The sequence below is a fragment of the Rhinolophus hipposideros genome (genome assembly GCF_964194185.1).
Source record: "Rhinolophus hipposideros genome assembly, chromosome: 16".
Taxonomy (NCBI): Eukaryota; Metazoa; Chordata; class Mammalia; order Chiroptera; family Rhinolophidae; genus Rhinolophus; species Rhinolophus hipposideros.
In genome coordinates, this window is record NC_138062.1 from 42,945,009 (window position 1) to 42,959,769 (window position 14,761).

At 43.3% G+C, this 14,761-nt stretch overlaps 1 protein-coding gene across 6 annotated transcripts in view; it reads right to left on the reverse strand.

The window, feature by feature from the left end:
* Nucleotides 1-13,356: 13,356 nt before the first annotated feature.
* SLC25A37 (solute carrier family 25 member 37) overlaps nt 13,357-14,761 on the reverse strand; it is a 35,809-nt gene continuing 34,404 nt past the window's right edge. For all 6 annotated transcript variants that reach the window (XM_081075767.1, XM_081075769.1, XM_081075771.1 and 3 more), the window contains one exon: nt 13,357-14,552. In XM_081075767.1, the coding sequence (XP_080931893.1) occupies nt 14,032-14,552 (521 nt within the window). In that variant the 3' untranslated portion in view covers nt 13,357-14,031. The remainder of the gene's footprint in view (nt 14,553-14,761) is intronic.

The following is a 14,761-nucleotide window of genomic DNA, read 5'->3' on the forward strand; positions in this document are numbered from 1 at the left end:
TCCTTATCCTCTGCCAGGCTCGCCCGACGGTTCCTGGTCTACCTGCTGAAGGACAGTAACAGGTCAGCAGAATTGATACACCCCCCCCCCCCAGACTCTGGCTCATCTGGCATGCCAAGCCAAGCTCAGCCATGAGGATTCCATGAATGCACCAGCCATCGGACCAGAATTGTTTAACAACTTCACAGGCCCGAGTCCCTAAGTCTTCATCCCACATCAAATCAAAAATGTTAATTTTACCCACATCCCACATTAGACCTACCACTTAGAACTGAGGGCTGGCCCTCCGCAGAGGCAGGGCATGCTCTGGAACTGACCACATGGAGGCAAGTTCAGATCATCCAGAGGATAAGCCGCTCCACACAGACATGAGCTTCCCATGCTGAGGTCCTTCTCCAGCATCACCCATCAGGAAGTGTCACCTCCTCTGGGGAAGAGGGAGGGAGGGGCCCTCAAATCCAATGAGATCCTCTGAAGAACCATGTAGAATGTTCCTGGGCATTGTCCTAATTGAAGAGGGGCAGCTGGGGCAGCTGGGGCATCTGGCCATGTAGTCCTGCCCCCGTGGGGTAGGGTTGCCATTGGAGGCTTTAACTACCTCTACCCCACCCCATCCCCTGTGTACTTTCAGTCACACTTGACAGAGCCAAGTGACTTTTAGCTTCAAAGAAAGCCCTGTGGTAGTGAAGGGCTGCCTGTTTTTGGTGCAATGCACACAAGTCACCAGATCTGCTGCAGTGAGTGTACGTGTGTTTCTCTGTGCAACTAGACTGAGGCAGCAGCTGCGCCTATCACCATCTTCGGGCTACAATAATAATCAGAAAGCCTAGTGGGGAAATCTTGCTTTTGTCCATTAGATCCTCCGCTGACCCTCATTCTGCCTATCCTTGAATAAAACAGTATCAGACATAGCGCCAGACTGACTTGGGGCAGGTCATTTAACCTCTCTAAGCCTCAACCTCCCCATCTGTAAAGCAGAAATAGTAACTGTGCTGACATCACAGGGATCTCCTGAGCATTAAACACGCTGGAGGCGTGTTTAACGGCATTTGAAAACAGCATTTGAAAAAGACACGTGGTAAACTGTAAAAAGTTATTCAGGTAGCAGCCATGATCATAGCAGGCCAGGCTAAGGGGCCACCTCGCCCTGCAGCAAGCCCTGGTGCACCCCGCCAGACAGATGGCTTCCTTCTCTAAAAAATCCAGCTCAAGTTTTATACCACTTAAGGGCACTTGTCCCATATCGCCCTAGAGTATTATGCATGGAGGCATCATGCGTCTTTTTGGGTGTCCCCACTGACCACCATGCGATGCACTTAGTGTTTTTACAGTTCGTTAAAGTGGTTCTCATCTTCTCCCTGTAGAGAGGACAGTCTCCTGGGTCCGACCCTTAGGGCCCTGCACAGGTGGATCGCTGGCTGTGCCAGCACACGCCTGCCTACTCTCCTTCTCACGCCCACTGGCCTGCTCCCCACACCCTGCGAGTGCTGTCTCCCCACGTTGCAACACACGCTCCCAACTTGACTTTCTCCATCTAACTCGCACCCATAATTTTAGAGTCAGCTTCACTTGACTCTTCTGTGAAACACTTCTTAGACCCCTTCACCCATGCATTCCATAAGCATTTCTTTTCTTGAGTGTCTACTAGGTGCCAACACAGTGCAAGGTGCAAGGAGCACAATGGTAAACCTATCAGACTGATCCCTTTCGTCATAGATCTAGAGACTTCACTCATAATAATGGTCTGGAACTTAGACAATTTGCTTTGTGAGTTTTTCCGTCCTGGTTATTTCTTGCATGTACTTTTATGGACCCAGCTGGAAAGCTATATTTTTGAGTAAGGTTCCTTTACATTCTCCCACCCACAAGCAAAACAGTGTGGCACATAATAAGCATATGTCAAAATAGTTCATGCATCGACTCCTGACTGTAAGGCAAAGAAATACATGGGGAAAGTTCCCAAACTATGAAGTATATTCAACACAATGATCAATTTAAAAAATTAAAAATGCACAAGCATGCCTTAATACTGATATGACATACCAGATACAAAAAGTTTAGTTTAAGGCTCCTAGACGAGCACAAGTTAATGCAATTTCCTTTAGAAATGCTGCTGTTTGAGAAAAAAAAATTCTGATACAATAGGGTCCGGAAGCTGAGACAGATGTAGGTTTCCAGTTTGAGGGGTGAAAGTTGAGGTGTCTGACTAGTCTATTAATGAAAATCAGATGCCATCTTGTGGCCAGCAATAGAAATTCAGGGATTTAGCTGGGCAAAATAATTGATTGCTTTGGGAACCAAATATAACATTGCATTCCGAAAGCAAGGTGCTCCATCCCAGTGGGAACAGTGTATTTCCACATTTACCCTCAAAACACTTCTTTGCTATAACCTATGATGTCCTTACAGACGTAATCCTTAAGTCACACATACACATTTACCAGCCTCCTAAAGCCCCCCAATCCAATCTATAGGGCTGGCTGTCACCTCACCCTAAATCCAGTGATTAACCCCTGACAAACTTTCAGCAAAAATTTGATCTCTGAAGAGTGAAGATGACATCATAGATATTTTCAAGGATATTTGGTGAAACACAATTTTCTTTCATGAGCAAAGAAAACTTCAGTGAAAAGTGAATGGATGCTTTGATAAAAGTTGTCTATGTGAAGTGATTTAAAAATATTTTATAATTTATATTTATATGTTGTGATATTTTATAAATTAAATAATTTTTATTGTGTGAATTATTTTAAATTATTTGTATTTTACACAATTGATAATTTGTGATATTTTATCATTGCATGTAAGTGACCAATTTTGACAGTACTGGAAAGTTCAGAATTTCCGTCAGACTAAGAGTTATTCAATAGAAAAGGTCAATATAAACATAATCAAGCCTTTTTGCAGATATTATATATTTGGATGCTTTTAGAAAAAGCTTAGATATGCACCAATTAAAAGACAGAGTTTCAGAGTAGACCATATAACAAGACCTACTTATATGTTATCTACAAGAAATCCACTTGAAATTTAAATATATAAATAGATTAAAAGTAAGTGGGTGTAGAAAGATATACCGTGCTAAAAATAATTAAAAGAAAGCGGAAGTAGCTATATTTATTTCAGACAGAGTGGACTTCAGAGCAAGGAAATTTACCAGGGAAAAAGAAGGGTATACATAATGATAAAGGGTCAATTCTCCAAGAAGAAAAAACAATCCTTAATGTGTATGCACCTAACAATAGAGCATCAAAGTACATAAGACTAAAACTGACAGAACTGCAAGGAGAGATTGATGAATCCCCTATTATAGTTGGAGACTTCAACAGCCCTCTATCAGATCCAGCAGGCAGAAAATCACAGTTGAACTAAACAGTGCCATTAATTAACTGGATCTAATGGATATCTCTAGACTACTTACTTCATCCAGCAACAGAATACACATTCTTCTCAAGCTCACATAGAATATTCACCCAGGATAGACCATATCTGGAGCCATAAAATGAATTTTAGCAAAATTAAAAGAATAGAAATCATGTAATGTCTGCTTTCAGACCAAAATGGAATTAAATTAGAAATCAATAACAGAAAGATAGCTGGAAAATTACAATATACTTGGAAATTAAACACTTCTAAATAACATGTAGGCCAAAGAAGAAACTCAAGAGAAATTTTAAAATATTTTAAACTAAATGAAAATGAAGACACAATTTATCAAAATTTGTGGGATGCACCAAAAGCAGTGCTTACTGGGAAATTTATAGCATTCACTGCATATTTTAGAAAACAAGACAGACCTAAAATCTGTTATCTAAGATAAAACATTAGGAAACTAGAAAAAGGAGAGCAAATTAAATCCAAAGTAAAAAGAAAAAAATAACAAAAATTAGAGCAGAAATCAATGAAATTGAAAACAGAAATCAATAAAGAAAATCAATGAAACCAAAAGCTAGTTCTTTGAAAATTGATAAGCCTCTAGCCAGGCTAAGAAAAAGAGAGGACACAAATTACTAATATCAGAAATGAAAGAGGAGACATAACTACAAGTCCCACGCACATTAAAAGGATAATAAGGACTACTATAAAAATTGTATGTCCATAAACTTGATAACCTAGATGAAACTGACCAATTCCTTGAAAGACACAATCTGCCAAAACTCACACAAGAAGATATGGACAATCTCAATAGGCCTGTATGTACTAAATAACTTGAATCAATAATAACACTCCAAAAAGAAAGAAGTAGGCCTAGATGGGTTTATTGGTGAATTCTACCAAACATTTAAGGAAGAAATGATACCAGTTCTCTATACCAGTCCTATCTTCCAGAATAGAGAAGCAGAGGGAATACTTCCTAATTCACTCTGAGGCCAAAGTTACCCTAATACCAAAACCAGACAAAGGCATTACAAGAAAATACAGACCTCTTAAGAACACAGATACAAAAATCCTCAACAAAATATTAGCAAATCAAATCCAAAAATGTATAAAAAGAATTATATATCACAATCAATTGGGATTTATCACAGGTATGCAAGGCTGGTTCAACATTTGAAAATTAATTAATATAATCTATCATGTCACCAGGCTAAAAGAACAATCATATGATCATATCAATAAATGCAGAAACCCCTGCCCCCAGCACACAGCAAGAAAGAAACTGACTACAAGCCAGGAAGAGAGCTCTCACCAGACACCTTCATCATGAACATCTAGCCTCTACAACTTTTAGAGTTCCAGTCAATATGGCGGAGTAGGTAAATGCTGTGCTTGCCTCATCCCACAACCACGTCAAATTTACAACTAAACTACAGAACAACCATCATTGAGAATCAGCTGAAGTCTAGCTGAACGAAAGTCCTATAACTAAGGACATACAAAAGAAGCCACATCAGACTAGTAGAAATGGTAGAAACATGGAACTGGCTGGTCCTGCACCCCCATGTGGTGGCTAAAACCAGGAGGGATATCTCGGCTTTGGAGGTCCCCCCTGAGGAGCCAACCCCACACCAGGCTCTCCAGGCCAGAGTTCCAGTGCCAGGAAGAGAATTCCCCACAACTTCTGGCTGTAAAAACCAGTGGAGATTGTGGCTGAGTGAGACTGAAAGCTGCTAGAATCCCAGGTTATTCTATTAAAGGGCTGGTGCGTGAACTTACTTGCTGATGGATTCACTTGCTCTGAGTTCCAGCACTGGGGCACAGCTTGAAAAGCACCAGGGACATATGAGGAGAAACTGAATTGCCTGGCTTCAGGACATGGCTAGAGGGGCAGCTATCTCCCAGAGAGAAGTGCTAGCAGAGTCATTGGTCCGTTGATGAGCCCTCCCCCCATTCAGCATGCAAATGCAGGCAGGTGCCATGTCTGAGTTTTCATCAACCTAACTAACACTGTTCAATCCACCCTGGTGATTGCCTAAGACCCTGCCCCATCCAAATTAATGTGGGCGAATTCTGCCCATCCAAGCCACTTCCAGTGGCCTTTCATACAAATGGCCTGTCTTGGCTCATGCTACCGACCACCCTAAAATCTCTCAAAGGTTCACAAACCCCAAACAAGCATCATCTGGGCTCTTGCTAAGCAGCCCCAAGCCCAGAACCAACAGCAGCTGGCCTCAGTTTGCTGCTTAGTCTCTCCAAGACACATCCAAGCCCAGCACAAGTGGCAATCATCTACAAATCACTTTGTAGCTCATTCCAAATAGCTTTGGGCAGGGTAGCAGCTGAGTTGGCCTGCAACAGAGGCCCTCCCAAGAGGCTCCAGAACCAACATGACCACACCAGAGCACCACCCAACCATCTCCACAGACAACACTCTCACCAGACTTCACAGGCACCAGAGCCCTGCTAAAGCGAAATTTGCTCCATAGGGTCAACCCCTGCACAACAGCTCCTCCACTGTAGTCGCGTCCGCGTCCAGTCCGCATAACCAACCAGCCTGAGGGTCATTCCCTCCTACTGATACACAAACAGCAATCAAGGCTCAACTATAACCAGAGGGCATGCATAGGTCATACAGGGGACATACCTGGAACATCTGACTCAGGTGACCAAGGAGATTACTCCTGTGAGCCCCACAGGATACCTACTACACAAGGCCATTCTACCAAGACCAGGAGACATAGATCTACCTAATACATAGATTCAAACACAGGGAGGCAGCCAAAATGAGGAGACAAAAGAAACATGCCCCAAATGAAAGAACAGAACTGCAGAAAAAGAACTAAACAAAATAGACACAATCTACCAGAGGCAGAGTTCAAAACACTCGTTATAAGGATGCTCAGTGATCTCAGGTAGAACTTCAACAAAGAGATAGGGAACATAAAAACAGAAAGAATAAAAAAGAACCAGTCAGAAATGAAGAATACAATAACTCAAAAAAAGAATACATTAGAGGGAATCAATAGTAGATTAGATAAAGCAGAGGATCAAATCAGTGATTTGAAAGAAAAGGTAGCAGAAAACACCCAAACAGAACAGGAAAAAAAAATCAAAAAAATGAAGATAGTTTAAGGGGCCTCTGGGACATCATCAAGCATACCAATATTCGAATCATAGGTGTACCAGAAGGAGAAGAGAGAGAGAGAAAGCAATTGAAAACCTATTTGAAGAAATAATTATGGAAAACTTCCCTAATTTGGCGAAGGAAATAGATATAGAAGCTCTGGAAGCACAGAGAGTCCCAAACAAGATGAACCCAAAGAGGCCAACACAAAGACCCATCATAATTAAAGTGCCAAAATGTAAAGACAAAGAGAGAATCTTAAAAGCAGCAAGAAGAAAACAGTTACCTACAAAAAAGCTCTCATAAGACTGTCAGCTAATTTCTCAACAGAAACTTTGTAGGCCAGAAGGGATTGGCACAAAATACTCAAAGTGATGAAAAGCAAGGACCTACAACCAAGATTACTCTATCCAGCAAAGCTATCACTTAGAATTGAAGGACAGATAGAGTTTCCCTGACAAGAGAAAGCTAAAGGAGTTCATCACCACCAAACCAGTATTACAAAAAATGTTTGAGAGACTTCAAGAAGGGGAAATAAAAGATAAAAGATCAAAAATATGAATAATAAAATGGCAACAACTACATATCTATCAACAATTACTTTAAATGTCTATGGATTAAATGCTCTAATCAAAAGACATAGTGTGGCTGAATGGATAAGAAAACAAGACCCTTACATATCCTGCCTACAAGAGACTCACTTCAGATTGAAAGACACACACAGACTGAAAGTAACAGGGTGGAAAAAGAGATTTCATGCAAAAGCAAAAAAAAAAAAAAAAAAAAAAGATGGCGTAGCAATACTTATACCAGACTAAACAGACTTTAAAACAAAGGCTACAAGAGACCAAGAAGGATCCAGCAATTTCTCTTTATCCAAAGAAACCCAAAACACAACACTAATTTGAAAAGACAAATACCTCCATATGTTCACTGCAACATTATTTACAATAGCCAAGATATGGAAGCAACCTAAGTGTCAATCAATAGATAAATGGATAAAGAAGTGGTACATATATACATACAATGGAATATTACTCAGCCATAAAAAAAGAATTAAATCTTGCCATCTGCAACAACATGGATGGACCTAGAGGTGGAGTAAGTCAGACATAGAAAAACAAATGCCATATGGTTTCACTTATATGAGGAATCTAAAATAGAAAATAAAATAAACAAACAAAACAGAAATAAACATAGATAGAGAGAACATTTTTATGGTTGCCAGATATGAAGGAGTTTGGGGAGATGGGTAAAAAAAAGGGGGATAGGATTAAGAAGTACAAATTGGTAGTTACAAAATAGTCACGGAGATATAGCACAGGGAATATAGCCAATAATATTGTAATAATTATGTATGGTGTCAGATGAGTATTAGATTTATCTAATGGGTGGTCACTTCATAAGTTATATAAATGTCTAATCACTATGTTGTACATCTGAAGCTAATATTATATGTCAACTGTAATTGAAAAATTAAAATAAATAGATGCAGAAAAAGCATTTGACATAATTCAACATCCATTCATGATTAAAACTCTCAGTAAACAAGGACTAGACGAGAACTTCCTCAACTTGATAAAGAATATCTACCAAAAAACCCTACAGTTAACATCATACTTAACGGTTAGAAACTCAAAGCTTTCCCAATGTAATCAGAATCAAGGCAAAGATGTCCCGTCCCCTATAACCACTCCTTTCCAACATCATGCTGGAAATACTAGCTAATGCATTAAGAAAAAGAAATAAAAATTATACTGATTGGACGTCAGAAATAAAACTGCCTTTGTTCACAGATGAAACGATTGTTATGTAAAAAAAACCTCCCCCAAATCAACGAAAAACCCGTCTTGGAACTAGTAAGTGATTATAGCAGGGTTTCAGAATATAAGGTTAATATACAAAAGTCAATCATTTTCCTATAACCAGCAATGAATAAGTGGGATTTGAAATAAAAAATACATACCATTTACATTGGCACCCCAAAATATGAAATACTTAGGTATAAATCTAACACAATATATAGAAGATCTATATGAAGAAAACTACAAAACTGATAAAAGAAATCAAACAAAAATCAAATAAATCGGATATTCCATGTTCATGTATAGGAAGACTCAATATTGTCAAGCTGTCAGTTCTTCCCAACTTGGTCTATAGATGCAATACAGTTCCAATTGAAATCCCAAAAAACTATTTGGTAGATATTGACAAACTGATTCTAAAGTTTATATGGAGAGATAAAAGACCCGGAATAACTAACTCAATGTTGAAGGGCTAGAACGAAGTCAAAGGACTGACACTCCCTGAAAATTTACTATACACAGAGGGTGCCAAAAAAATGTATACACATTTTAAGCCAGGACAAAGACGGGAGTCAACGTGGGCAGCCTGAAGGAGGGCAGGAAAATGGGAACCAAGAAAAGGGAGCTAAAGAGGGAGCTGTTCGCTGAGAGCTCAGAGCTCCAATGTTGTACATGCCCAAGGAGAATGAGGACTAAGGGGACTCCATTAGATTTAGAGACAAGGCACTGCTTCTCTGCCACCCTGTTATTCTTCCTAGCCAGGTCTTCCTCCTGACACTGCCACTTCTCCCAGACAACCTGTTGTGATCCTGCCCAGAACTCATGCATTAACTCACCCTCAAGTCCCAGTTGATTCCACTTCTACACTCATCGGTTGTACTTATTCTGTTCCAGTCTCCTTTGCCTTTCCCTTAGTCATCCTTCTTTTGGACAGTTTCACTGTGACATCAAACCAATCATCTCCTAGCCTCCTCGGTATTCCTTCTCCACTCTGTCCTGTCCACTTCTACTGGACGACTCTTCCTAAAGCTGAGCTCCGATCACAGTATCAATCTGCTCAGAGACCCTTAATGACTCCCCGTTACCTACCAATTAAAGGTCAACTGCCTTATGATGGCAGGCAAGGCTCTTATTTGCAGCTTATCAAAAAGACAACTCTCTCTTTTCCTGTAAGCCGTATTTATTTCCCTGATTAGAGCATCTCCACTCCCTCCCAGTGATTGGGTCTCTCTCTTCTATGTAACACTGGGCTTCAAAAAGAGCTAGCACTAACCAGGGCTAGTGCTAACAAGAGTTTAGCACCTGTCTATCTCTGTGGTGCAGATTCCTATGTTTGCTAACTTCAAGCTCGCAATATGACTTTACTGAATGCAAAGCAGGGGACAAATGCAGACAATCAGCTCCTGGAAGCTGTGCAGAGGCCACTCCAGCACACCACTGGCGGGGACAGACCCATGAATGAGATGGACAAGTGTCTCACGGAGCTTGGCTAATGATATCACGTTACTGTTTTACCTCCATGGGGACCTCCACTACCATCTTGGTAGGTCTAGATTTGACTGCGTTACAGAAGTCCACGTCTTCTCTTATGTTCTTCTATTAGGCTGTAAGGCCTGAAAGGGCTGGAACCACGTTATACCAGGCACGGTGCTCTGCTCATGGAAGGCACTCCAGATTTGTTGGCAGATTGACTTCATGGGGGCTGAACGGATACACATGGAGTGAAAGCAGGTCTTCCCATACCTGCCACCTACCCCAGGGTGGAAGCAACTCCAATCCACAAGTCAGCTTTGAGAAACACAACACTGGCCTTTGTTCAAATCACTAAACAGAAAGCGTTAACTCCGGCCTACTTCACCCTCTCATCAGCACCTCCTTTCCACCCCCTGGCATCCTTGCCCGTGGCTGGTTCTCAGGCCTGACCTCAGTTCTGCCTCTCCACCGTCGCTACAGCCTTCAGCGAAAGTAGATGCTCTAACCTCCAAAACTGTGTGAGGAGTCGAGTCGCCCCTGGCTTCTCAAAGAGGCCTGAGACCTGCCCCCCCCACACACCCACTCCCAGCTCCAGAAAAGGTTTTGTCCTCTGGCTTGCGCTGTGGCCTATAGGAAGCATGTATGGCTTCTGGTCACTCTCAGAACCTTCCATGGAGAGGACTCTGACGGCACCGCCACAAAGGGGTTAATTAGTGTGTGTGAGAGAAACAGGCACGAGCGTACCACAGGCCAGGGCTGGGCACACCATGTATTCGCAGTCTGTCACACTCTCACTCCCATACTAGGAAAGAACAGCTGCCACCTTCCCCAGCGTGGTGGACAATGCCACAGGAGGCCCCCAGGCACTGCCCTGGCACAATGTGACCCCTCTAGGCTGGCTGTGGTGGTGATCTGTTTCCATTGTGATAAGAGGGCTGGCTGAAAGGGTACTTTCTATCGCTGCCATAGATCCTGGTCCTTCCTGCATGGGCCTGGAATAGGCACAAGCCCCAGAATTAGTTTCTTTTCTCCACCCACTCTCCTCTTATTTCAACAGTCGCACCACTTAGCCCCCAACACTTCAGAGAGCAAGGCTTTATTATTTTCTCTAGCTCCAGTGTGAAAACTGTAGCAGCATAGCAGAACTAGTCCCACGTAAAACACATAGCTCTCCCCTTCAAAGAACTGCCAACAATTGAGAGGCAGAATGATATTTACTACAGGCATTCAAGAAACAACACTCCCCGTATAACACACACTGTGGGTCTAGCAGGTAGGAAGCAGCAGTACCTTCGCATTTAACAGGCACAATCATCTTTAAATAAAGTTAAATAAGACCTCACTGGCCTAACAATGTGTTGCAGATGCAGCCTTAGGGGGACTTTGGAGGACAGTGCTTGGTATAAGACATCAGCATTTAAGAAAAAAGAAAGAAAGGAAGGAAGAAAAGAAACAGAAACAGAAAGCATACAAATGGACGTCGGCCAGAAAATGGCTAGACTCAATCCAAACTTTTAAAAACATAGTCATGGATTGAACGTTTACCCATTTTTTAAATCAATATTTTATTTGCAAATAAAACTCTGATCTACAAGTGGTTGAATCTCATATCATGGTATGAGCAGAAGAGTACACACACACACACACACACACAGTTATTGAGTACTTGTACTCAAGTGGCATTGCCTGGCTGCACATGTCACTCCCAAGACACTAATGACCCAGTACATAATATTAATTTGGTCATCACTGCGGGTAGAGGGTAGAGGAGAACATTTTCCCACTTAGTACTTCACAATGTCCAAGTCACAATCAACCACTGGATTGCAGTCTGTACGGGGCAATAGTACAAACTTTGGAGCTCAGGACGAGTGGGGAAGATTCTCACAAAATTAATGATCACTTATATTTGTTTAGTGCTTATTCAGCCTCAGGAAGACCCAGTGAGGAAGGCAGGACATGTGGTGTCACCCCCATTTCCCAGCCAATGCATCTGCACAGAGAGAGGAGAGCCAGGATCAGACCTCCCGACCGACTCTGAGCCCGCAGCGCTCTGAAATCCACTCCTTACCTCTGCTTCTTGCATCTCCCCACCCAAAGGAGGTTTCCCAGAGAAGTGAACAGCTTCTTTTCAGAATAATATCGAAAATAAAATCCTATAAGAAATAAAGAATACTTTGCAGCAGTGTGGCAAATAGTAAGTGGACGAAAGGGGTGATTGGATAATTATTTTAGAATTCGATCGAGTTTGTCCATCCGCATAAGTTAACACTAACATAGGACATGTTTAGAGACAGGTAAACACTTCTCACAGCAGCGTGGTCTCCAGGGGCTTTTGTATCCCGAGTGGAACAGATGCTTGCTGCAACTGGCTTGCACTGGGGGGAGTGGGGGGGTTAACCCTGAGGTGGGACAGGCCAGCAGCCAAGCCCTCCAGCCCAGAAGCAAGGCCCTGCTTGGGCACATGTGGGAGCTGCCCATGACACTCGCCTGTCCCTGACCTGAGACTAGCAGAGGCACTGTGTGCCGGGTCCCAAGGTGGAGAATGTCCCAGTACCACCTGAATTCTTCCCAGGAAGTTACGGGAGCCCAGGTCTGAGCCTCAGTGAGATCCTGGACACTGATTGTGCCTGAGGTGAAGTGTGAAGAGCAAAGGGTGAAGGTTGGGACCAGCCTGCAGGAATGAAGGTCCACACATGCTTCCTGCTCATGTTAAGAGACAGGCTCTTGAAAGGAAACTGAAGCCATTGGTCTTCCTGTGGTGAGAGGTCTGGCAGCCAATGGAAAGGTGTGGCTGGAGGGAATTAGGCTCGCATTTATTTTCTCTTAGTGACAATCTGGCCCAGATGCACCATTTCAGAATTCAAGGCAGTGAGGCCTTATGTTCTCAGTTGTCGTGGACCTAGTGAGGCTGAAAATGGCTCCAGAAGTGTCCTAATTCATGCAGGAGGGTCCAGCTGCAGGGCGCCGACTAGAGGGCCTGGCTTCTGTCTCTGTGCAGTGAGAGGCTCTGTGACAGGGCGGGGGAGAACAGACAAATGTCATAGATACACTTGCTGTTTTTGAAAATGCCTAAAACTGCACAGGGAAACAGGAGATTTAGTCAAACACACACAGAACAGAATACCTGAAGGGCCTAAGTTAAAAGACAGATGCAGAAAGAAGTCCTAGCGTAATGGTAGGGTTTACCCCCACGGCCTGCCCAATAAGTAGCCAGATGTTGGCATTTCAAGGGCTTCTAAGTGTTGGCCAAGGAAGGGGAATGAACATTTGTGTCACTCACAACCAGGGAAGGAGATGGTCTCAGCAGGTGTAAGACTCGTCATCCTACTTCACCTGGGGCCACTGCCCTCCAGTGTGAGTGACCCTGTCAACCAGAATGTGCGCATGCAAACAGCAGAAGAAGATGTCCCAGAACCAGGTCTTTGGTCCTGGAATTTCAAGGAGAGACAAAGGGAAAAGGCACATGAAGGTGGCTGATTGAATAAAAGAAAAGCAAAAAGTAGCTGGAAGATACATATTACTTTGATTATTTCAGTGTACATTTTTTTTCCCCATGAAAAGAGAAATTCAAAATATAAACTTATGTTTATTATTTTACATTCAAGTGAAACTTCCCATCTGGGGGCTCAACATAATTTTAGGTCAGATCCAGCAATTTATTACTTTGGTGCCTTTTACTTAACCCAAACGGAAGCATTCAGCCCTCTATTAAAAAAAACAACACAGCTTTGTAGTCCCAGCTGTCACACTGATTCATACACACACACGGACACACACACAAATCCAAAAACCTCTACATAGAAAAATAAAGGATAAACATTATCCATCCCTTTTATATCATGTACGGAACTTTTATATCCTTTTTTTGTTTTTGTTTTTTTGCTTTAATGGTTTCACTCACTGCACATTTTCTTCCCACCTGTGAGATCTACAATTCTAGGGGAAGAGCCTGCCAAGGTAAGCAGAAAAGCTACCTTCCTCTTAGGGGAGGAAGAGAAAAAGCAATTTCTTGCTCCCCTTCCAAAGTCCTTCCCTACCTACCACCACCTTGGATGTGCCTGCGGACGGCCTCTTGGTAAGCGGCTGTCCCATCCTCTCCTTTCTGTAAGGTGTCAGGGAGCGGTAGGCCCACCCTGCAAACACCCTGCAAAACTGATCTTGGTGTGAGGGCAAGGGAATGGCAGCAGGTAGGGAAAGCCTTTTAAAAATAAAAGATTCTGGAATCACTGCGCACCGCCTGTTCCTTCAGTATGGAGTTCGATTCTCCAGCTTGTGCTTGGTGAGGAAGTACTTGAAAAACTCATAGACGGACCAGGAAATGGCAGTGGAAGGCATCTGGTAGAGGACACGGGCCTGCATGCCTTTGAAGTAGCCAGGCAGGCCGTTGAGCTGGTACACCGTCCGGAAAGCGTTGGCCATGCCTGACAGCCGGCCACTGATGTTGGCCAAGTTGAGGGCCATGTTCTCCTGAGTGTTGAGGAGGGTCTTACACACGTCCAAGGGGGTGGTGGCGGCCGCGGCGAGGGCCCCGGCCAGCCCTCCTGAGATGATATGGGACCGTGGGTTGTAGCCCCGGTGAGGGTTGACATGCTCCTGCAGGAACTCATAGGTGATGAAGTGGATGGACTGGAAGGGAATGTTCATGGTCAGCTGCGTGGTGTAACTCCGGTAGAAGGCCCGCAAGCCCTCAGTCCTCCAAACTGTCCGGATGCAGCTGAGGGCCGACCGGTGGGGCGAGTTGTACATCTGCATGCGCTGCTTCACAACTGTCGTCGGGGCCGCAGGGCACAATGGACGGGCAATCAGTCAGTGGGCAGTTGGTTGGTTTGGCCCCACCCCAGGTCGGAGTGAAATGGGAAGCCAAGCCATAAAGAGAAACAAGCAAGTTTAGACATGCTGGTAACAGGTCACGGAGACCTAGCACACACACAGCCCCAGCCTGAGACCACAGAGGGCCAGCTCCAGGCAATCCCAA